General features: G+C 46.9%; 1 protein-coding gene across 1 annotated transcript; it reads right to left on the reverse strand.

The window, feature by feature from the left end:
* Window positions 1-6,714: 6,714 nt before the first annotated feature.
* On the reverse strand, window positions 6,715-11,861 carry LOC142361708 (uncharacterized). Its single transcript, XM_075424115.1, is given in 8 exon segments — window positions 6,715-7,271; window positions 7,371-7,434; window positions 8,244-8,411; window positions 8,769-8,945; window positions 9,870-10,670; window positions 10,673-11,440; window positions 11,544-11,623; window positions 11,837-11,861. Coding segments are annotated over 8 exon segments (2,640 nt in total).
* Window positions 11,862-25,074: the final 13,213 nt, after the last annotated feature.

Here is a 25,074-nt window from a genome sequence, read left to right on the forward strand (position 1 = left end):
TGTCCCCTCTTGTCCAGCCAGGACTCCACATTAGGTGGCAATGTGTATTGTTGTATGTTGTAGGTGGCAATGTGTGGTGTTAGGACTTTTCCGTGGCACTGTTTGTTGTTGTATGTTTTAGGTGGAAATGTGTGGTGTTGGTTCTTTTATGTGGCAATGTGTGGTGTTGGGTCTTTGACGTGGGAATGTGTGTTGCTTTATATTCTAGGTGGCAATGTATGTTGTTGGGTCTTTCAGGTGGCCGTGTGTGGTGTTGTATGTTTTAGGTGGCAATATGTGTTGTTGGGTCTTTTAGGTGGCAATTGTGTTGTTGTGTCTTTGAGGTGGCAATGCGTATTTTTTGGTATTGTATGTGGCAAAGTGAGTTGTTGGGTCTTTTATATGGCAATGTGTGTTGTTGGGTCTTTTAGTTGGCAAAGTGTGTTGTTGTATGTTCCAGGTGGCAAAGTGTGGTGTTGGGTCTTTTAGGTGGGAATGTGTGTGGTTGGGTCTTTTAAGTGGCAATGTGTGGTGTTGGGTCTTTTAGGTGGCAATGTGTGGTGTTGGGTCTTTTACGTGGCAATGTGTATTGTTGGGTCTTTTAGGTGGCAATGTGTGTTTTTGTATGTTTTAGGTGGCAATGTGTGTTGTTGGGTCCTTTACGTATTAAAATGTGTTGTGTGTTTGAGGTAGCAATGTGTATTTTTTGGTCTTTTAGGTGGCAAAGTGAGTTTTTGGGTCTTTTAGGTGGCAATGTGTGTTGTTGGGTCTTTTGGAAGGCAAAATGAGTAGTTGGTTATTTTATGTGGCAATGTGTATTGTTGGGTCTTTCAGGTGGCAATGTGTGTTGTTGCGTATTTTCCATCGCAATGTGAGTTGTTGTATGTTCTAGGTGCAATGTGTCTTGTTGGGTCTTTTAGGTGGCAATGTGTGTTGTTCGGTGTCTTAGGCGGCAATGTGTATTTTTGTATGGTTTAGGTGGCAATGTGTATTGTTGTATGTTATAGGTGGCAACATGTGTTGTTGTGTATTCTAGGTGGCAATGTGTGTTGTTGCGTCTTTTAGGGGCAAAGTGAGTTGTTAGGTTTTTTAGGCGGCAATGTGTGTTGTTGAATGTTTTAGGTGGCAATGTGTGTTGTTGAATGTTCTCGGTGCAATGTGTGTTGTTGGGTGTTTTAGGTGTCAATGTGTGTTGTTGGGTCTTTTAGATGGCAAAGTGAGTTGGTGGGTCTTTTAGGTGGCAATGTGTGTTATTGTATGTTTTAGGTGGCAATTTGTGTTGTTGTATGTTCTAGGTGGCAATGTGTGTTTTAATATGTTTTAGGCGCAAAGTGTATTGTCAGGTCTTTTAGGTGGCAATGTGTGTTGCTGGGTCTTTTAGTTGGCAATGTGTATTGGTGTATGTTTTAGGTTGCAATGTGTGGTGTTGGGTCTTTTAGGTGGGATTGTGTGTTGTTGGGTAGTTTAGGTGGCAATGTGTGTTGTTGGGTCTTTGAGGTGGCAATGTGTGTTTTTGTATGTTTTAAGTGGCAATGTGTGGTGTTGGGTCTTTTAGTTGGCCATGTATGTTGTTGGGTCTTATAGGTGGCAATGTGTTTTCCTACGACTTTAAGGTGGCATTGTGAATTTTTGGGTCTTTTAGGTAGCAATGTGAGGTGTTGGGTGTTATAGCTGGCAATGTGTGTTGTTGTATGTTTTAGGTGGCAATGTGTGTTCCTAGGTCTTTTAGATGGCAAAGTGGTTTTTTGTATGTTTCAGGTGGCAAAGTGAGTTGTTGGGTCTTTTACGTGGCAATGTGTGTTGTTGGTTCTTTTAGGTGCCAATGTGTATTGTTGTGTCTTTTAGGTACCAATGTGTGTTGTTGTATGTTTTAGGTGGCAATGTTTGTTGTTCGTTGTTTTTTGGTGGCAATGTTTGTTATTGGGTCTATTATGTGACAGTGTGTGTTGTTGTATGTTTCACGTGGCAAAATGATTTGTTGGGTCTTTGAGGCGGCAGTGTGTGCTGTTGGATCTTTTAGGTGACAATATGTGTTCCTAGGTCTTTTAGGTGGCAATGTGCGTTCTTGGTTCTTTTAGGTGGCAATGTGTGGTGTTGGGTCTTTTAGTTATCAGTGTGTGGTGTTGGCTCTTTTAAGTGGCAGTGTGTGTTGGTGGGTCTTTTAGGTAGCAAAGTGAGGTTTGGGTCTTTTAGGAGGCAATGTGTGTTTTTGTATGGTTTAGGTGGCTATGTTTGTTGTTGGGTCTTTTAGATGGCAAAGTGAGTTGTTGGGTCTTTTAGGTGGCAATGTTTGTTGTTGGGTCTTTTGGGTGGCAATGTGTTTTGTTGTATGTTTTAGGTGGCAAAGTGAATTGCTGGATCCTTGAGGTGGCAATGTGTGTTTCTGGGTCTTTTAGGTGGCAATGTGTGGTGTTGCGTCTTTTAGGTGGCAATGTGTGTTGTTGCATGTTTTAGATGGCAATGTGTGTTTTTGGGTCTTTTAGGTGGCAATGTGTGTTTCTTTTTGTTTTAGGTGACAATTTTTGGTTTTCAGTTTTTTAGGTGGCAAATTGAGTTGTTGGGTATTTTAGGTGGCAATGGTAATTGCTTAGTCTTTTAGGTGGCAAAGTGTGTTAATGCGTCTTTTAGGTGAAAATTTGTATTTTTGGGTCTTTGAGGGGGCATTGTGTGTTGTATGTTTTGCATGGCAATGTGTGTTGTTGGGACTTTTAGGTGGCAATGTGTGTTCTTGTGTAGTTTAGGAGGCAATGTGTGTTGTTGGGTCTTTGAGGTGGCAATGTGTCGTGTTGGATGTTGTAGGTGGCAATGTGTCGTGTTGGATGTTGTAGGTGGCAATGTGTGTTGTTGTCTTATAGGTGGCAATGTGTTGTGTTTGGTCTTTTAGGCGGCTATGTGTGTTGTTGGGTCTTATAGGTGGCAATGTGTTTTCCTACGACTTTAAGGTGGCAATGTGAATTTTTGGGTCTTTCAGGTGGCAATGTGTGTTGTTGTATGTTTTAGGTGGCAATGTGTGTTTCTAGGTCTTTTAGGTGGCAAAGTGTGGTGTTGTATGTTTTAGATGGCAATGTGGTTTTTTGTATGTTTCAGGTGGCAAAGTGAGTTGTTGGGTCTTTTACGTGGCAATGTGTGTTGTTGGTATTTTAGGTGGCTATGTGTGTTGTTGTGTCTTTTACGTACCAACGTGTGTTATTGTATGTTTTAGGTGGCAATGTTTATTTTTGGTTGTTTTAGGTGGCAATGTTTGTTGTTCAGTCTTTTATGTGACAGTGCGTGTTGTTGTGTGTTTCAGGTGGCAAAGTGAGTTGTTGGGTCTTTGAGGTGGCAATGTGTGTTCCTAGGTCTTTTAGGTGGCAAGGTGTGTTCTTGGGTCTTTTAGGTGGCAATGTGTGGTGTTGGGTATTTTAGGTGGCAATGTGTGTTGTTTTATGTTGTAGGTGGCAAAGTGATTTGAGTCTTGTAGGTGGTAATGTGTGTTTTTGTGTCTTTGATGTGGCAATGTGTGTTGTTGTGTCTTTTAGGTGGCAATGTGTTTTGTACGTTTTAGGTGGCAATGTGTGTTGTAGGACTTTTAGGTGGCAAACTGTGGTGTTCAATGTTTTAGTTGGCAACGTGTTTTGTTCTATGTTTCAGGTGGCAAAGTGAGTTGTTGGGTATTTTAGGTGGCAATGTGTGGTGTTGGGTCTTTTAGGTGGCAATGTGTATTGTATGTCTGAGGTGGCAATGTATGTTGTTGTATGTTTTTGGTGGCAATGTGAATTGTTGGGTGTTTTAAGTGGCAATGTGTATTGTTGGGTCTTTCAGCTAGCAATGTGTGTTCCTAGGTCTTTTAGGTGGCAATGTGTTGTGTTTCTAGTTGGCAATGTGTCTTCCTAGGTCTTTTAGGTGGCAATGTGTGTCGTTGGGCCTTTTAGGTGGCAATGTGTGTTGTTGTATGTTTTAGGTGGCAAAGTGAGTTGCTGGGTCTTTGAGGTGGCAATGTGTCTTGTTGGGCCATTAAGTAGCAATATTTGGTGTTGGGTGTTGTAGGTGGCAATGTCTGTTGTTGGGTCTTTTAGGTGGCAATGTGATTTGTGTCTTTTAGGTGGCAATGCGTGTTGTATGTTTTAGGTGGCAATGTGTGTTATTGGGTCTTTTAGGTGGCAATGTGTGGTGTTGGGTCTTTTAGGTGGCAATGTGTGTTGATGAGTCTTTTTGGAGGCAATGTCTGTTGTTCGGTTTTTGAGGTGGCAATGTGTATTTTATGTTTTAGATGGCAATGTGTGTTGTTGGGTCTTTTAGGTTGCAATGCGTGTTCTTGGGTAGTTTAGGAGGCAATGTGTGTTGTTGGGTCTTTTAGGTAGTAATGTGTCTTGTTGGGCCTTTAAGTGGCAATGTGTGGTGCTGGGTGTTTTAGGTGGCAATGTGAGTTGTTGGTCTTATTTCCTGATCCGATATCGGGGAGGTTTCGATGCTATCCCTTTTATAGGGGCATTTGCGCATGCGCAGAGCATGTCCGCATACATGCAGTTCCTGCCATGCGTGCTGCCTGCTTAGACAAGTCCATTCTTGCCCGTCCACGGGCTACTCTGTGCGCAAGCACTTTCCTGCAGGTCGTTGTGGCGGTTTCTTTTCAGAGGCCAGCAAGAGATGACAATGGCAATGTCGAGACAAAACCAGTTTGTAGCGGTCTTCTACACCACCCCATGTCTTGATATTGCTGCCTTTGCTGTGGTGTGGGAGGTGGTGGTGGTCTAGAGATAGGGAACAAGAAATGAGAATGAGAGAGAGAGAGAGAGAGAGAAATAGGGGTAGAAACAAGGATGGAGGGGATGGGTGACACAGCAGGGGAAGGAGAGACCAAAAAATAAAGGGGTTTGGCACAGAAACACACAATCGTAGGCAGGTTGAAACATTCCACAATGTAAACACTGTCTCTTCTAACACTGCTAGTTTTAACAATGTCTTTCTGAACAAAAGTTTGAGAAATCAGGTATGTATGAGGTAGTCTTTTCATGATAACAAACATAGAAAATCAGGGTGGGTGTGACATGGATATAGGTATGCAATTCTTCCCTCTGACAGTCTGTGAATTCTATAGGGTCTAAATTATGGGTACAGTGGTCAGTTTTGGTTGACGAATGACATGGATCTGTCTTACGCTGTCAGGTGACATGATGGGTATGAATTGCATATTGGATACCACATGTCAGATTAACTGAACAAAACAGGGAATAATACATGGTAAAAATATTAAAGCAGCAACTGTGCATAACAAAAATAGTAGTAATTGTTTTACGCATCGTGTCCCTGGCAACCAGGACCACAAATCACCAGTCCAACCATTCCATGTTTGTACTGGAACGTGAGCGATTCTCCTAATATCTTTGGTCAACTGGAGGACCACTTCGCCCACGTCATCCATCTCCAAGCAAACGTTAGAAATATTTAGTTTCCCACACACACCCCCCCCTTCAGCTAACAGGTAATCCAGGACCATGCGATGTTGAAGGATTGCCGTGCGCATCTGTTGAGACTGCCGAGTTAAAAGGTCTAAGGCATCTGCAGTTTTATTAGTGATGATTTCTAGAGCCACTTGCAATCGAATTATCTGATTTAAATTATAAATTGGTTCCCTTGCCCCTGATATTGGTTCATTGGGGTTCCAGGTGGCAGGTCCGTAATGCTGAATTATCCTCTCAGGAGGCCACTCATCACTCCCCCATTTTTGCGTTCCACCCAGGTTAACCTCAATAGATCGCGTTTTACAGGCAATCCTTCTATCCCCCAGATCATCATATAGTCTTGTCCCCAGACGAGGTCCACCCGTCTCTGGGAGGAGGAAAAACATGGGCCGGATAATCCCTACGTAACAAGTCCCTGACCATTCTGCCGGTAAACGTTTGTAAGCAGTATGTCCGCAGATCCAGTAATGACACCTTTTTGCCTTAGTGCCATAAGCAAATGGTCCAGCTGTCTCCCTTGGAGATTGAAAATTAGTTGTGTCCTTGTTGCCAAAAGTGCTAAAAATCTCAGTGGGGTTGTCGTTTATGCGGCCACTGCAGTACCAGGCACCAGAATCCACTCACACACTTGACTATAGGGGTAATAATTGGACTGCTGGAGGAAGGTTTCATTTTTGCTTGACCAGTATCCCTTAAATCCCCGATCGTGCCCGGCTTCATCAAGACACATCCATATGTGGACACCTCTGTCTTTATCAACTAACTTACGGGTGAGTGTCCATTTGCACTTGCTTTCCCCAACATGGTTCCCTCCCTCCTGAACATGGTTTAAACAATATTGCCCGACAGCCAGAAACTGAATTGGCCATGTTCCGCTATCACCCCAAGTAGCATTCGTGGTGTCACTGTAATTGCTCACAATCTGGGCTGGGGTGAGGGGTGTAGACGTTCATGGCCAGCTCGATAACCCCAGGGGTCCACCACAAACCCAACAGTGACTCAGATTAAAAGTTCGACTCAGATTAAAAGTTCGATTAAAAGTTCGGCTGTTAGCCAGCCTTGGCTAACAATACAAACTCATTGTCCTTAAAGGGATCGTAGGGATCCGTGGGAGGTGGAGGAAGTGGTTTTCCATGGCTTCCATAGATGCATCCCCAAACCAATATGACCAACAATAACGTGCGCATTCTGATTAAGTCACAATCTGTGTCCATTTTGCTTCCTCCGGGAGGGTGTGTCCGGGTCAGTTGTTCCTTCCTGGAAAGTAAGAACAGAAACAAACTCGCTTCTCAGGTCAGAAGGAAGGAATAATCCACTTAGTGTGAATCTTATGGACCTTCCCACAAGCGTCTCTCGCCTTCCAAATATATTTGTTCCCCGGGGTGTCCAGTACCAAAGGTACTGCTCCCACAGTGGGGAGTTCAAGCAGGACAGGTTGCCCGGGGAAATGGGATGGGTTGTTAGAGTGACCAGGGCCATGCAAGCTGGGCATAATTGTTGGTGCCTGGAGGCAAAACACTGTAATCTTTGGGCATCCATTTGTTCCCCAGCGGCTATTGACAGTGGTCACTGTGTCCCCCACCCGCTTGGCCCATCCTGATTTGTGTGGTTTCATAAATCGCTTTAGTAAACCATTTGTTCTTTCCATGATCCCATTTGCTTGTGGGTAGTATGGTGTGTGGAACACCCATGAAATTCCCTCTTGGGCCGCCCATTCTTGAACTATTTTAGCTGTGAAGTGTGAACCATTGTCTGATTGAATCGATTGCGGTTTAGGGAAGATCCCAAACCATTCTTTCAGGGCCTTCACAGTATTCTCCCCTGTCACCTTGGCACATGCTTTGGCCTGTACTAGTCCAGACACTATTTCAACACCCACCAATATGTAACATTTTCCCTCTGATTTTCAAAACGGACCAATGTAATCCACCTGCCAGGCCTCCCACAAACATTTTCCTTCTCTTAAGTGCAGGGGGTCATTTTCCAGGGGGTGTCTGTCCAAAGGGACACGACACTGTTCACAAGAGGATATACACGTTTTGCATTCCTCCCTGGTAACTGGCCACCCTCGAGCTTGTGCCTCACGAAATCAATCATTTATCCCTGAATGTTTCCATTTTATATGCAGCCATTCTAATAAATGTTCCGAATTTTCTGTTATTTGGGTGCTCTGCAGAGGAGCTAGTCGAGCTAGTTCATCCACTTCAGCATTCCATCGGTTCACTGGGGTGTCACTTTGTTGGTGGGATGCAACCCATGCCACTGCAAACTTCCCACATTTAGAATTGAAAGAATATCTTGCCATTTTTCCTTTTGCCATATCGGTATCCTGTTAACCTCCCATTCATTCTGTTCCCAGAATGGCAGCCACTCTGTGCAGCCTTTAAAAACCGCATAGGAGTCAGTATAAATACATACAGGGGAAGCAGCTTGGGCCTCATGCTGGAATACACTCCACACTGCAGTTAGCTCTCCCACCTGCGCGCTGCCCTCCCCTTCAGTAATGATTTGTTCCTTAGTCCCGACCTGAAGTGCCACAGCTCGATACTTCCAAATCTTTCCTTCTCGCTTCGATGAAGTATCTGTAAACCATATGTTCTTCAACTGTTGAGAAAATGCGGGAGCTATTTGTATCACAGGAGCAAGCTGGGGCGCATCCTTATCTAGGTCTGCCTCATCCTGTATATTCAACACTTTAGTAGCTCCTTCAGATACAGAAAAGATCTCACAATAATGTTCTATTTTGGCATACCATTTCCGTACGGAGGCTCTTTGAGCCACCCCGTCAGGGGGTGGGGTTCCTGTTAAAACTGCTTTGGTCACTTTAAATGGGCCCTGAAGGATTATGAGCTGCTGTCGGATAGTTTTTTCAGCATCTCTCAAAGCTAGACTAACTACAAATAGGCCCTTTTCCCAAGTTGTGTACCTTTTTTCAGCATCCTTGAAACTACGTGAATAGAATCCGATGGGCCGAATGGGCCCCTCTGGTCCCTTCTCCCACAAATGAATTGAGAGCCCAGTTCGGGCAAACCCCCATTCGATTTGGACTGAGTCTGTCGGATGGATAGGTCCCAGGGCTTGGTATGCATTTGCCTCAAACACCAACAGTCGTAACACCTCATCGTGGACCTGGGTCCACTCCCATTGGGCCTTTTTCCTCAGTAAATCATACAAAAGTCTAGCAATAATCGAAAAATCAGGGATATGTTTCCTCCAGAATACAAGTAGTCCTAATGCATGTTGCAGATCTTTCTTTGATTCTGGCATTTTAATTAGGTCGAGGGAGGACAGAGTATCAAGGGGGATACAAGTCATTCCCCCCCTCCGCCAGATTCCCAAAAATTTCACTTCACTAGAAGGTGCTTGTATCTTTTTGGGCGGAATCGTCAATCCTATACGTTCTAAATGGGTGATAATGTCCCTCTGCGCCTCCTTAACTTCCTCTATCTGACTCCCTCCGACAAACACATCATCTATATACTGATAAATCTTCACCCCCGCTTGTATGGGGATCACTTCCAATTCCTGCGCTAGGGAGTGGTGAGCTAACGTGGGAGAGTGCTTATAGCCCAGGGGAAGCTGTGTGAAAGTGTATTGCTGTCCTTCCCAGGTGAAAGCAAAACAGCTCTGATCTTCAGGTTGAAGGGGAACCATAAAGAACATGTCCTTAACATCAATAGTTGCCAGAATCGGGTGCATGTGGTCCTGAATGGTGCTAATGAGCTCGGCAATGTTGGGCACAGCAGCAGTTAACGGTCCCGTATTAGCATTCAAACGGCGGTAATCGACCTTTAACCGCCACTTTCCATTAGGTTTTCGCACCGGCCAGACCAGGGAATTGTAAGGCGAGTGGGTGGGAACCACCACTCCTTGTTCCCGCAGCTCTGCCAGCACCGGGGCTATGCCTGCCCTGGCTCCCAGCAGCAGCGGGTAGCATTTCACATTCGTTAATTTGGAAGGGGGGAGGGCAGGCGCCGGTTGTAGCAGACGCAGCTCTACGCTGGGGGTTTGAGCCAACTGTCTAATTTGGGGGACACCGAAGGACCACGAATTTCCCTGGGTATCACGCCACTGTTTACCCTTTAAAACATCCATGCCTAAAAGGTTCATTTGGAAAGGTCCCACAGCTACCATGGTGTCCACGGGGTCTTCCTCCCCCAGTAGCCATAATGTCACCAAGAGTCATGGGCACTGTCTGAGTTTTCCCCAAGGCGTGTAAAACTATCAGGCTTTTGGATGGGACCGAAATTCCACACCGTTCCGCCTCGATCCGGGTTAGCGCAGTAATTTGTGCTCCAGTGTCAACCAAAAAGGTTACCGTTCTCCTCTTTGGCCCTACCGCCACCGTAATCAATAAATCCCCTTTGTTACTGCAGGTAAGCTGTCTTACAAACATCTACCCTCCGCCTCCCCCCTCACCCTGGGGGAGCGGAGGATTTAGTTTCCCACCATCTTCTCCCTATTTTGCTTCCCCCCCAGATCCACCAACGGTGGGGCACTAGGACCTGGCTCAGAACTGATTCCTTGCCCTGACCATCTCTGCACAAGCTGTTCCAGCTTCTTGGTCGGGAGCCCATCCATGAGGTCCAGAGGAATGCCCTTCTGAAGCCTTAACTGCCAGAGTTCCTGCCGATTTAGGGGCTTTTCTTTCCCGGCCAGATCCAGGCTTCTCTCTGAGAAAAACGACTGCCCACTGCCTCGCTCTGTGGCTCGCACGGCTCTGGTTTCAGCCCTTGGATATGGCCGGTTAACAGGTCCGTATTTCCTCCCATAGTTAATCAGCTCTTGGGCTATCTCCCCCCACGTCCACACTTTCCTCCTCGGCCACTGACGGTTGGGGGCTGCCCCCCCCTCCAGGGCAGCCTCGATTCTCTCCTCGCTGGGCGTGTTTTGAATTCTCCCCTGCAGCTGGATCCCTATGGGTTTCAGGGAATCAGGAAGCCCCCGTATTAGAGGAGTCATTCTTTTGGGGTCTGCCAGCAGCAGCATCGGGGAGCTCAGATTAGGCTTGAGCTCCCAATCATACATCATCTGAAGACAAGCCACTTTCTGCACACTTTCCAGCAACTGATCTGTTGTGCCCATTATGGCCAGGGGATCCCCCCTCTCCAGCGGGTTCAAACCCCCCGCCCAGTACGCAGTCCTCTGAGTCAGCGACCACAAGGCTCGGCGATCGCCGGTGGTTAAGAACACGCCCGGGCCCCAGTACCCTTCCGCTTCCCTTTCCAACAACAAGATCCCGTTCCCCCCCCCGACAGGGACACCCTCCAGACATATTCGGTCTCTGATTCTCTCGCGGTTCTCGCAAAATCTTTTTGCAGCTTTGCCAATTCGGTTGCCGCAAAAGGGATTTCTTTAGTAATAACCTGGGGACGATTATCACCGTCGTCTTCATATACGAATTCTGTTTTAAGCAACGGGTACATGTTGGGGGGGCTGCCTGCTGTCTCTTTTGCTCCCTTCAAGTCACCCTGGGGATAGTTCGATCGTATCCCTTTCTCTGCCCGCGCTACTTCTGTTTCTGCCAAGGAGTCTGCCTCCCTCCGGAGCTGATTCCTTAACTCCTCCTTCAATATTACGTTTTGGCACCTCTCCTCCTCCAGCAGCCATTTACTTTCCCGCAGCTGTTCCCGCAGCGTTTCTATTGTCACTTGCAGAGAATCTACCACCGCCTCAGCCTGACCAGACCTCTGGTTCCTTTCCTCCACCGCAGCAGCCAAACTCACTCCCAACACCGCACAGATGATCACTTTTCCCTTACCCCTCTTAACTGTGGCTTCTTTTTGCAACACTTTCATTCTGTCTATCACACTCTGTAACCGAAACCAATGGTCCCTCACCCAGCCTTGCCCCTGGAGCGAGGGGCGAGCTTGGTGAGCCTCTAGAAAGTCATACAGCCTCTCTGTTTCCTCAGCCTGCACGGACACACAATCACACATGTCGGCTGCCTGCGGGGCGGCCATCTTCCTACAAAGGGGATGTCGTCCTGGGAGGGCCACGCTTTGAAATCGGAGCTTCCCCTATATGTTCCCGGGAGGCCAAAACTTAAACTAAAGCACAAAGTTCCCACAAAGTTCCTACAAAAGTTCCTACAAAGGGGATATCATCCTGAGAGGGTCACACCTTAAAGTCCAAGTTTCCTGTATGTGCTCCCAGGAGGCCAAACCGTAAACTAATATACAAAGTTCCCACAAAGTTCCTTCCTACAAAGGGGATATCTTCCCAAGAGGGTCACACCTGAAAGTCCAGGTTTCCCCTATTCACTCCCAGGAGGCCAAAACATATACTAATACGCAAGTCCGTGATAAGAGCAGTACAAAAGGAAATGAGAAACCGCCATTCATGCCTTCCTCACACTTCGTTCACCCTCATTCACAGGCAATCACAGAAGGCACCACAACAAGGAGGCACGGCACTCTTGTCTCGAGGGATCCTGTCCATGACGCCAATAAAAATGTCCCAATCCTTTATCGGGGAGGTTTCGATGCAATCCCAGGAGACGAGATTAAGATGCAAACGCAGTCATATGCCGTGCAACCCTGTAAACTTTATTTTCAGTGAACCGGGAATCTGAGGTCTGGCGGGGATGGCATTGGGGGGGGGGAAGACAAGACAGGAAAAAATAAAGGGTAAAGTCGGAAAAACCCCAGCGGAAGAGGAAAAGAAGTGCAGGGGGAGAGGATCAGTTACCACCACCACGGATTCGACGATGTCCAGCGATGTCCAGTCGGCTCAGTCTCTGTGCAGGCGTGGAGCCCCGGCAAGAGTAGAGCCCAGCAGCCACGCGCTGAGGAGGAGAGCAAGAGGGCGGCGAGAACCACGTGCTGCACTTTTATAGGGGCATTTGTGCATGCGCAGAGCATGTCCGCATACATGCAGTTCCTGCCATGCGTGCTGCCTGCTTAGACAAGTCCGTTCTTGCCCGTCCACGGGCTACTCTGTGCGCAAGCACTTTCCTGCAGGTCGTTGTGGCGGTTTCTTTCCAGAGGCCAGCAAGAGATGACAATGGCAATGTCGAGACAAAACCAGTTTGTAGCAGTCTTCTACATCTTATAGGTGGCAATGTGTGTTGTTGGGTCTTACCGGTGGCAATGTGGGTTAACCCTAAACCTAACCTTAAACTATACCCTAACCACCCTAAGCCTAACCCATAAACCCATAACTGTAATGTGTGTAACCCTCTAACGTTCTAACCCTGTTAATTGTCATGTTGTTGTGCTGTGAACTGTAGTGTGTAATTTTATGTGTTGGTTGATAACCGTAATTTGTGTTTTTGTGGCTTAATTGTTACCACAGGAGATCTTCCAGGTGATTAAGAGTCCTGTGGGGGTGATAAGTGTTTTCCAGGGTTTTGGTGGACCTCTGGCACGTAGAGATGGGTGTGTGTGTTACATAAGTGGTCAGTTCTGGGTGTGTGGAGGGATCATGGGTGCTGGAGTCTGTGGTTGGGATCATAGAGATGGATGTTTCCTGTTCCTGTCCCGTGTTTCTGGTTTTCAGAGGAATTGAGGATCTTAGAGTTGTGTTTGGTGACCATAGAGATGGACTTTCGGTGTTGGGAGGAATTCTGGATCATAGTGGTTTTCTCTGTAACCATAGAGTTTTGGTTCCGGTTTTGTGGAGGACTTCCATACCATCGAGTTGTGGTTCCAGAAGTTGGAAGTTCTGTGGCGTCATGCTGTGTTGAGCACAGAAGTGCCAATTTGAGTTCTGGGTTTCTGTTGAGTTTGGGATCATAGAGTTGGAATTGGGATCATAGAGTTGCTTTTCGTGTTATGTGATTGATTTCATTGTTAGAGAGATGTGTGTGTTGATTATAGAGTTGGAGTTGGACATTTTCCATGGTTGTTTCTGTTTTAGAGGGGTGTCTTTCTGGTCCTTGAGTGTTGGGTGTTGTTATTTGGGTTTTGTACAGTGCAGTGCTGTTTTATATGTTATTGGGGTAGTGAGTTGTGGTTGTTCTTGGAGAATGGAGATTGTGGTGATGGTGTTGGTATAATTGGCTGTGTTGTTAACATAATGAGGTGTTAGGTCATTTTATACTGCTTGTAAATTGTTGGGGGTCAGGTAGAGTTTTTATATATACACACTTATTTTTAGTCTATAGAAATTTGGGAGCAATTTCTTTTTAAATGCTTAAATAAGTATTATTTACATTACTCCTGGGGGGGGGCAAGTCTGCAGTGCTGTAACAATATTTTTTGCAATAATTTCAGTTACAATCATTAAACCACTGTCACCAAGAGCTAACAATCAACTACTGAAATGCTGGGACAGACTTTTTTGCCCTTCTTAGTATTACTTTATTTCAAGGTTGAGACAAAGACAAAGAGGAAAAATACAATTTGTTTTCTCTTTGGCTGACAAGCTAAGGTGTAAGACATAGGATTAAAACACAGACTGACACACTCTGAGAAAACAAACTTCACACAAAGAACAATGAAAACTACATCTGAAAGCCAGATTGTTTTGCACTGTTATTCTCAGTCTTAACCAAAGGTGTCCGAGACAAGCAGAGCAAAAACTAAGACAGACACAGTCTGCCAGAAATAAAGGCATTTTTTTCCAGCTTCTGCTTTTTCTGCAAATGCTAACAGTCAAAAAAAGACTCACCTATCAAACAAAGACAGAGGAAAAACACACAACACTGACAGATAAACACAATACAATTTGAAGACAAGGAGAAAGTCTAATGCTACTGAGGGAGTGTACACACAGAGGAATAAACCACTCAATAAAAGGAACTGGAGACAGAAAACTAAAAACTCTTTATTACACTTTCTTAAACTTTATTAAAAGATCCAGTTTTATTTGGCATACTACATATTTCCAGTGTACTATGCCTCAACCACCTTATATACCTCTACTACTTCTGATGGATACTTCAAAAGTCCAAATTAGAATTCCCTTCAGCAGCTCATTAGATGCTTTCTCCGCAGTACAACTCCCAGTTCATTCATCGCCTCCATTGCCCCATGAACATCACAGTCCAGTTTGGACATATGTTACACCCACCAATTGCTCTATGAGACCTTCAAACTACTCCTCCCTCTTAGATCAGCAGTTATGCTACCGCTATTAAGCTATGCTCCAAGTAGTAAGACACATGATTTCTTTGAAACCATTGACAGCTACATTACACTAAAGGGATGTACAACTGGCCCTCACATGCCTGTTTCACCTTACTTGGTTATTTACAACACACAGTTTCATTGCCCTTATACTCCCCAGCCACACCTGTCACTATGTGCAGCACATTTTTTCCCCAACCCACCTATTTACGTATGGACATTGACAGCTGCCTTTAGCTTAGTACAGTCATTTCCCAGTCTGTTGAGCGCTGGGATGGTAACCTGCATCCTTCACTGTCCTACACTTCAGTTTCTCTCGTTTTTCCAGATTGATTTAGCTCATTACTGACACGAAGTATGTTTTCCATTATCATTACCCACATTCCATTTCCACCATTTAATACAATAGTACAATAGGACTTACTGCCTTGTTCAACTTAAAATGGACTACAGTAATAGCAGCAGTTAACTCATTCCATGTAATCCTTAAATCAAACTCTACAAACTCTCCATTACAGCGTTCAACTACATTGTAGCTATGATTTGTGGATTTACAGGTCCAGTCCTTTCTGTATTGCTGCCTTCCATTCAGTACGGAAGCCACTGCTACACATAAATAACTGTTCCTCCACAAGGCAACATCATCTCTGCTACCTGCTCACCCAGGCAGACCATGACCGAGCTCTGCTTCACCCAGTGACCTCTCCTCTTCCCCACCTACATGCTCATATAAACATTAAACAGACCATTCTGCACAAACTACAATGACCACAGCAATTTACAACCCTAACACTCTACAATACAGTTAAGCCAACCTCCTACACATGCCAGTCCTTGTCAACACTGCCATCTAATCCAACTCCCCACACCCTTCTGCTCCATGAACCTCAATCATCTTCCTATGACTGTCCGCTACAGATGCATCCCTGCAGTGATACAGAATTCCAACATTCCAGGGGAGCGCTCCCCAGAAACAGCATTCCCAGAAGGCTCCAAATTCACCCTGCCTGCCAAAACCCCGGCCCAAGCCTGCCTGCAGCCCAAACATTGGCAATGAACATCACCTCACAGAGCAGCCGGGACCAGGGAAAAAAACAACCCAGCTGGGGGAAGGAAATAAAAAATCCCCCAGCTGGGGTTTTTTTCTTCTAACATGGTTTGGGGTTTTTTTTGGCTACTCCTACATTTCTGGAAAAGAATACATCTCAAGCCCACATACAACCCGCTACAGAAACACAATCATCAACCACACACCATCAGACACAATTTGCAGTCACCTACCATGCACACCACACTGCACACTCACCCCATCCATTTGGCCGCCTGCCTACCATTGCCCTGTGTCTGCAGTGCTCCTCAGGAACACTGTTCCCAGGAGCCTCAAAATTCTCCCTGCCTGCTAAAACCGTGGCCTGAGCCTGCCCGCGACCCAAGTATCAGTGATGAATGTTGCCTCGCAGAGTGGCCGGGACTGAGGAAAAGAAAACCCAGCTGAGGGAAGGAAAAAAAATCTCCCAGCTGGAGTTTTTTTATTCTAGGATGGTTTGGTTTTTTGTTTGGCTACTCCTACATCTCTGGAAAAGAATACATCTCAAGCCCACGAACAACCTGCTACCATAACATAAACATCAACCACACACCATCCAACAACACTGGCAGTCAACTACCACACCTATCACCCTACACACTCACCCCATCCATTCAGCTGCCTGCCAGCCAGCCAGCCAGCCATCGCACAGTGTCTGCAGAGCTCCTCAGGAACGCTGTTCCCGGTAGCCTCAGAATTCACCCTGCCTGAAAAAGCCCCAGCCCAAACCTGCCTGGGGCCCGAACACTGGCAATAAACATCGCCTTGACAAGCAACCAGGACCAGGGAAAAAAAAACCCAGCTGGGGGAAGGCAAAAAAAAAATCCCCCAGCTGATTTGCTTTGGTAGGTTGTTTTGTATTGTTTTAAAAACTATGTTCTTAATTCCTACATATCTCATAACAAATTGACTCAGCCACCCATACAGTTTGAACTAAAAAACAAATTTAACCCTGACAGCATCATACAGCGTCAGACACATTCAAAATCTACCACTCATTCCACAGCCGCTCATTCCACTCCACACTCAGAACATAGACCCTTGGCCACATGCCTGCCACAAAAGCAGGTCACAGCACATCTAGAGCCATCCCTGGAAGTGCCTCACCAGGTACCTCAAAGCTACATTGCTACTCCACATGATTCCAAACAGCTAGCCTTCATAACCGGATGCTGAGCTACTTCCACTTCTGGTCTGTCTTTGCCTATCACTGTATACTCCAGCTAAATTCACTCAAGTATTTGTTCAGGGATACTAATTACCCAGTGGCACCTGCAAGCCAGAATGGAAAGGAGTCTACAACTTGCTGGCCCACAGCTACCAGCTATTCCCCCAAAAAAAACATACAGCCTCCACCCAAAAGGGCCGTGCTAATCAGCACAGGACCATCCCATTCTGGGACTGTTCCACCCGTACTAGAATTGCTACACAAACACACAAAGCATCTCTGCCTCAAACACACACACTCTCTACACACATGACCTTGGGAAACCAGACTACAAAGCAGAGGACTTACTGCTACACCAAGATAGACAGCCTGACAATAAACACAACAATGCTAAGGCTACATGGAAGAGACCCTCTGGCATGCCCCGCCTTGAGAGCGCCTTGGCTCTGGCTGAAAGACAGGGGATTGAGTCACAGTAACTGACAGAGACTAAATGCCACAAAAACAATGGAACTAGGATGCCGCAGGAAATAAACCCCTGGGATAACTGTCAAGAACAGTCAGTGAGGAAACACCTGCCGGTAAAGCCCAAGCCGCAAAACGGATTAGTCAAATGCACAAACGATGCTAGATCTGACTAGTGGCACTGACCTGGCACATCATTCAGTGAAACAAGATGTGCTCAACTGGTGCCATGTCAATAACTCAAACCTGCATAGATACTACTGACAGCTGCTGCGATTGCAGTACGATGACAATATGTCTGATGCTCTACAAGCACCTTGTGCTGCTCTGTCACATGCAAACACCTAACACAAGCCTCCTTAACAGACACCACAGCCAGAATATAAGAGAGCCCTCTGCAGCTCCGCTCCAAAACCAAGAATAACAGAGTCCTCTGTGACAATTAAGAATTCCAGAGCATCCTAATAACTGATGAGCACCAAAGCAACCGACTGCTGAGGCCTGTCATGCTGCACCTCAGACCTCATCTCAACTGTTTCTGGAGGTTTGCTGCAAAGTGCCTGCAAAACCAATAGGAAAGACATTGCTGAGTTACAAGTTTACCTCATGCTAGCTCTCAATCCAATTTGTATCAGCTCGACTCCATCTCACATGCCTAAAGACCTCCAAGTCGCTTCCAGCCTCTACCCTGACACTGCAATGCCATACCATATGGACTTAAACACCGAACCAGAGAACACTGGCAACATTAATGCCATACAATGCAACACACTCTTACATAACCTACAAGACAAACCACAACACAGGCCCATACAACGCTTACCAGTCTCAGAGAGCATCCATAAAGAGCACTGCAATGCAAGACCAACAGAGATATACAATGCAATTCAAAATCAAGTATATACAGAGCTCCACGTTACAAAACGCAATACGGGGAGGCAAGACAGTCTCCAAGAACAGAGAATACAAGTACAGAGCACTGCAATGCCAGACCAATACAGAGACAAACACTGCAATGCAAAATCAAGTACAGAGTGCTGCAGTAAAACACACAATATGGCATCATACAAAGCAGGACACTCTCAGGTAACATTTGATACAAGTATAGACTGATGCAATGCAAGACAAAACACAGTATAGAGCCATGCAATGCAAGATGGTCCCAGGTATCGCTCACTACAAGTACAGAGCACTGCAATCCAAGACCAGTACAGACACAAACAATGCAATGCTAGACCAAATACAGAGCTCCACAAGAAAAAAACAATACATGGTTATACAAGCCTATACATATTCAAATACAGAGCTCCACGTTACAAAACACAATACAAGTTCATACAAGGCAAGACAGTCTCCAATAGCAGTCCATAGAAGTAGCAAGTGCTGCAGGGCAACATGCACAAACATTGCAATAAAAATTCAAATATAGAGCACTACAACACAAAAACAATACAGAGCAATACAAAGCAATACAAATAAAAATACAGTGCTATGAGAAAAAAAATACAGGGCCGCACAATTCAATAGAAATAGAGCACTGCAATACAACACACAATAAAGGACTATTCAGTGTGAGACACTCACATGGCAGGCGATACAAGGCATAATAATACAGTGCAAAAGAACACAAAACGCTGCAAAACGATGCAGTCCCATATGGTGGTCAAAACCAATACGGAGTTTTGAGAAGCCAGGATTTAAGACCTAAGCCCATAATGACAGACCGCACAGCCTGCCAAGAAGCAACTCCTTGCGAGCTCACTACCCAACTGCTGCCTGAACAGTCAAGGCCTATCAACAGATTAAGCATGGTCTCCTATCGCTATGCCACCTAACCCTCACTCTACACCCCTGGGCAGAAGAGCACAAAACACACACACAGGCACAGACCAACATTACACATACCACCACAAACAATGGGATTCAAAGAACAGAGAAAACTCTGCAAGAATGACTCCCCGACAGGAGACGCTGTCCGGCAAGAAGACCAGCAGGGCCACAATGGCCCAGAACAAGGAGGTTCTACAGCAGCCCCAGAAGAGCAGAGTTGAACAGAATGGTCCGTTACAAGAAGTTACACTCTAAACGAAGACAATGGATCTGCAAGAAGCCTGCTTCAAGACCTAAGAAAGTAAGATTTCAGGGAAGAAGTCCCACAGTCCATGCAAATGGACTGCTAGAGAGAAGAGCTGCTGACACAGCCTGGGATGACACCACAAAAGAGAACTGATGGGAAACTTCCAAGATGTGACACCGATCCATGCTTTAAGCGCAAAATGCAAGATGAGAAGCACCCAATGGACACTATGCCAAAGAGTACAGGCATTCCAGACCCTAGGAATGGCACCTGATATGCATAATGTGCTCATTGAGCACAGAAAGCAATGACAATGTTGAGACACACACAAAACACAGACCACAGATAACACACCACCACAGACGCAAGCTGGAACTACCCTGCCCCCCGGGCTACAGAGAAACCCCTTTCCTTGACCTGCCCAAAGGGGCCTGTTCCTGGACAGCCCTCTCCCTTACACCAGCTTCAAGCCCTCCCTGCAATGCCCAACCGTAGTCCACTCCCTCCAGACCCTTCCAAGCCCCTGGACTTAGTTTTCAGAGGAACATGGGCTCTAAATCCAACCGCGACCAAAAATGGGTATCTGGGATGCTCCTGCAGTCACCAGGTTGCACTTCACTGAAAAAGAGAAAACCCAGAAACAATGCTGACAGTAAGCATCACACTGGCCAAGGCCAACCTCTTCCACAGCAACCTCCTCCTTAGAAGCACCCAGGTGCTCTGCTCAACTGCTCATTCCGGAGTAGGATGCTGCAGCCATCATCGCTTCTGCTACCTAAGATACCAAGAGACACATTATCACCATTGCGCTTGTGAGAAGTCCCCCCCTCCACACTCCTCCTCACTGCCACCCCGGCTCACCTCAAACAGTTCTCCAATGCCACAGGTGTTCCTCACAGCCCCTGCAAAACCAAAAGAGACACGCCTCACTGAGTTGCTGCACAATACTCTGCTCTCACACACTCACCTGGCCCACAACTGCCTCACCTTCTCAGACCTCTTGTCAGCACACTGCTCTGCTCCTCCAAGGCTATGTGCAGCACCTGCAAAAAAACCAGAGCAAAACAGGACATGCTGAGATACTGCCAAAAACCAAAACCTGCCTGCATCAATCCCAGTCTCCTTCTCCTTTACTTGGCTGCTCACCCACTCTGCCCCTGCCATTTCTGGGTTCCCTGGTTTCCCTGGGCAGAGCAGTTCCAAGGCAAGCACACACAGGCACAGATCAACATTACACACAACACCACAAACAATGGGATCCAAAGAAGAGAAAAACTCTCCATGAGAACAATGACTGCTAGACAAGAGAAGCTGTCGGACAAGGAGACCGACAGACCCGCCATGGCCCAGAGCAAGGAGGCTCCACAGCAGCCCCAGAAAACCGGATTACAACAGAATGGTCTGGTACAATAAGTTACGGTCAAAACAGAGATGATGCATGTGCAAGAAGCCCATCTTCAAGACCTAAGAGCATAAGGATGCAGGGAACAAGTCCCACAGTCCATAAAATGGACCAAAAGAGAGAAGAGCTGCTGGCACAGCCTGGAACGATGCCACAAAAGAGATGCAAGACTGATCCACACTTTACACTTGTAAGGCAAGAAGAGAAGAGCTGAATTGGCACTATGCCAATGAGTACATGCATTCAAGACACCAGGTATGGCACGGAGGCACATGATGAGCTTCGTGAGTGCAAAGAGAAACAAGGACATCGAGACCAGAGGAAGGTCTGCGACACAAGACACCACAAAAACAACTTAGCACCAAAGACAAAGGCTGGAACTGCCCTGGCCACCTGGGCTGAAGAGAAACCCCTTCCTTCCCTTTACATGCCCAAAGGAGCCCACTCCTGGACAGCCCTCTCCCTTATGCTAACTTTACAAGGCCTCTCTGCAATTCCCAGCCACGGTCCCCTCCCTCCAGTCCCTCGACTTAGCTTTTGGAGGGCCAGGGGTCTGAATCCATCCTTGACAAAAAGCACATTGGTTAATTGGGAAGCTCCTGCAGTCGCCTGGTTCTGCTTTGACATCTGAAGAGGAAAAAACCCAGAAACAGTGCTGACAGTAAGCATCACACTGGCCAAGGCCAACCTATTCCACAGCAACCTCCTCCTTAGAAGTACCCGGGTGCTCTGCTCACCTGCTCGTTCCAGAGTCAGACGCTGCAGCCATCATCATTTCTGCTACCTCAGATACCAAGAGACAAAGTTACCATTGCACCCATGAGAAGTCACCTGCCCCACACTGCCACCTTGGCTCACCTCAAGAGCTTGTCCAATGCCACAGGTGGCCTGCTCAGCCCCTACAAAACCAGAGAGATACACTTCACTGAGTTGCTGCACAATACTTTGCTGTCACACACTGACCCAGCCCACAATTGCCTCACCTTCTCAGACCTCTGGTCAGCATGTTGCTATGCCCCTCCGAGTCTGCATGCGGCATCTGCAATCACAGCAAAGAGACACACGTTGAAATACTGCCCAAAACCACACAGTCTACCCACACCAACTGCTATCACCCAGCCTTTACCTTGGCTGCTCACCTGTGTTGTCTCTGCCATTTACGCGTTGTCATGCTGCAGCTTGGGTACCATCTACGAAACACAAACAAAGGACGCTTATAGCTTCACCAACTATATGACACCTGAAAAATAACTGATACTTCAGCCCACTGGTCATAGCTCACTTTGTTGAAGTCACCACTGGTGCCGATATCTCACTGCACTTATTCCTTTGCACCTTCAAAATAACACACAAACCACCAAACCACCAACTAAGTGGAGTCGTGTAGCCACCGGTCACATCTTCCCTCGACATCATGCACCAGCCTACCTTCTTTTGGCACACCTCTCGCCACCTCCATGACTCTTTGGTGCCCATCTTGTCCACAGGCAACTGCAAAAAAAGTAATAAACATGTCACCCAGAGGCTGACCAAGACTTTAGAGTCCAGCTCTATTGCTTGATTTCAGAATACCATCTAGAGGCCAACTCTAGCCTGCCATTAAGAAAAAACAATGGCAAAAGGACAAAACTTTAGACCCCACACATAGAAGCCTGAATACTGTTGAGATTCAATCTGCTTTGCCGTCAATCAGCCCCTCCTACACAACTCCCATTATCTCTGTAAAACGCTGTTGAAATGACAGTCCACACTGCCTGCTGATGGCTGCTCCATCTGAGCTCACTGCCCAGCCTCTGCCTAAACAGTCTAGGCCTGTCGACCTAGTAACCACAGCCTCTTATCGCTATGCCACCTACCCCTGACTCTATGCCTCTGGGTAGAGCAGCTCCAGGCCAAAACACACATAGGCACAGACTGACATTACACACACCACCACAAACAATGGGATTCAAAGAAGAGAGAAAGCTCTCCGCAAGAACAATGACTGCTGGACCAGAGCAGCTGTCGGACAAGGAGACCAACAGGGCCGCAACAGCCCAGAGCGAGGAGGCTCCACGGCAGCCCCAGAAAAACAGGAGAACCCAGTGGTCCCTTACAAGAAGTTACAGTCAAAATGGAGACAATGGATATGCAAGAAGCCTGGCTTTAAGACCTAAGAACATAAGCATGTAGGGAACAAGTCCCACAGTCCATGAAGATGGACCAGTAGAGAGAAGACCTGCTGGCACAGCCTGGAACACTGCAGAAGAGAACCAATTGGAAACTTCCAAGACATGAGATCGATCCATGCTTTACGCTTCTAAGGCAAGAAGAGACACGCCCAATTGGCACTATGGCGATGAGTATGGTCATTCAAGACCCCAGGGGTGGTGCCTGATGTGCATAATGTGCTCCTTGACCATGAAGAACAACGAGGATGTTGAAACCCTGGTAAGGTCTAAGACACAGAAGACGGATGACAAACAACACAGCACCACAGACACGGGCTGGAACTGCCCTGCCCACTTGGGCTGAAGACAAACCCCTTCCTTCCCTTTACATGCCCAAAAGGGCCCGCTCCTGCACAACTCTCTCCCCTACACTAGCTTCACAAGCCAGATGTATTGATTCCATTTTGGAATACTATCTACTGTGCAACTGCAGTCTGCCACTAAATAAATGAAAAAAGGGCCAGACTTCAAGCCCCACACATACAAGCCAGAACGCTGTCCAGATTCAAGCTCCTTTGCTGCCGCCGATTGACCCCTCCCACACAGCTCCCTGCACCTCCTCTAACCACTGTTCAAATGACAGACCATGCAGCCTGCTGATGGCTGCTCCCTGCGAGCTTGCTGCCCAACCTCTGCCACAGTCTAGGCCTATCAACATATTAACCACAGCTTCCTATCGCTATGCCACCTAACCCTCACTTTACACCCCTGGACAGAATAGCTCCAGGCCAACACAGAGGCACAGACCAACAGTACACACACCACCACAAACAATGGGATTCAAAGAAGAAGGAAACTCTCTGCAAGAAGAATGACTCCCCGATGGGAGACGCTGTCGGGCAAGAAGACCTACAGGGCCACGACGGCCCAGAGCAAGGAGGCTCTATGACAGCCCCAGAAAACCAGAAAACGCAAGAGGCCCTTATAAGAAGTTATGGTCAACACAGATGATGGATGCGCAAGAAGCCCAGCTTCAAGACCTAAGAACGTAAGGATGAGGGAAGAAGTCCCACCATCCATGAAAATGGACCGGTACAGAGAAGAGCTGCTGACACAGCCAGGAATGACGCTGCAAAATGAGAACCGACTGGAAACTTGTGAGGTGTGACACCGATCCACGCTTTACGCTCACAGGGAAATAAAAGAATCGCCCAATTGACAGTGTGCCACTGACCACAGGCATTTGAGACCCTAGGAATGGCACCTGATGTGCCTAAGATGCTCATTGAGCACAAAGACCAATGAAGAACTGGAGACCCAGGTAAGTTTTAAGATTCATAAGACAGACCACACAAACAACACACCACCACAGACACAGGCTGGAACTGCCCTGCCCGCTGGGGCTTAAGAGAAACCCCTTCCCTTTACTGGCCCAAAGGGGCCTGTTCCGGGATGGCCCGCTCCCCTATGCTAAATTCACAGGCCCTCCCCACAATGCCCAACCATGGTGCCCTCCCTCCAGACCCTCCCCGGGCCCCGATCCCTCTGCTTCACTTTCAGAAGGACACGGCTCTAAACCCATCCTCAACAGAAAACGCATCACATATCTGGGATGCTCCTGCAGTAGCCAGGTTCCGCTTCCTCCTCTGCAAAAAAAGAGAACTCAAACAGTTCTGACAGTAAGCATCACGCTGGCCAACGCAACACCTTCCACAATATCCCCGTCCTCAGAAGCACCGGGATTCTCCAATCACCTGCTGGGTCCAGAACGGGACGCTGTGGTCCTTGTTGCTCTTGATAACCCAAGATATCAAGAGACACAAAATTACTGTTGCGCTGCTGAGAAATCATTCATCCCATGCTCCTCCTCGCTAATGCCCTGGCTCACCTCAAACGCCAGTCCAATGCCAACGGCCCCTGCAAAAGCTTGTAGCTCTGCTGACAATAAGACACCTGAACATTAACTGCTACTGTAGGCCACTAGTCACAGCTCACCTTGCCCAAGTCACCTCTGCTGCCCGTAAGCCTTCTTTATACCTTCAAAAAAAAAAAAAGCCCACCACCCACAAATCAAAACCTAAAAGCTAGTCCTATAGCTACTGGTCACATCTTCCCTCTGACATCACATACGAACCCACCTTCTTACGATGTTCCCCTCACCTTTCCTCCGTCACCCTTCGGCGCATGGCTCGTTCCTCTGCATCTGCAAAAAACATATTGTAGAAGTCACTCCA

Source organism: Opisthocomus hoazin, chromosome 6 (genome assembly GCF_030867145.1).
Source record: "Opisthocomus hoazin isolate bOpiHoa1 chromosome 6, bOpiHoa1.hap1, whole genome shotgun sequence".
Classification (NCBI taxonomy): Eukaryota; Metazoa; Chordata; class Aves; order Opisthocomiformes; family Opisthocomidae; genus Opisthocomus; species Opisthocomus hoazin.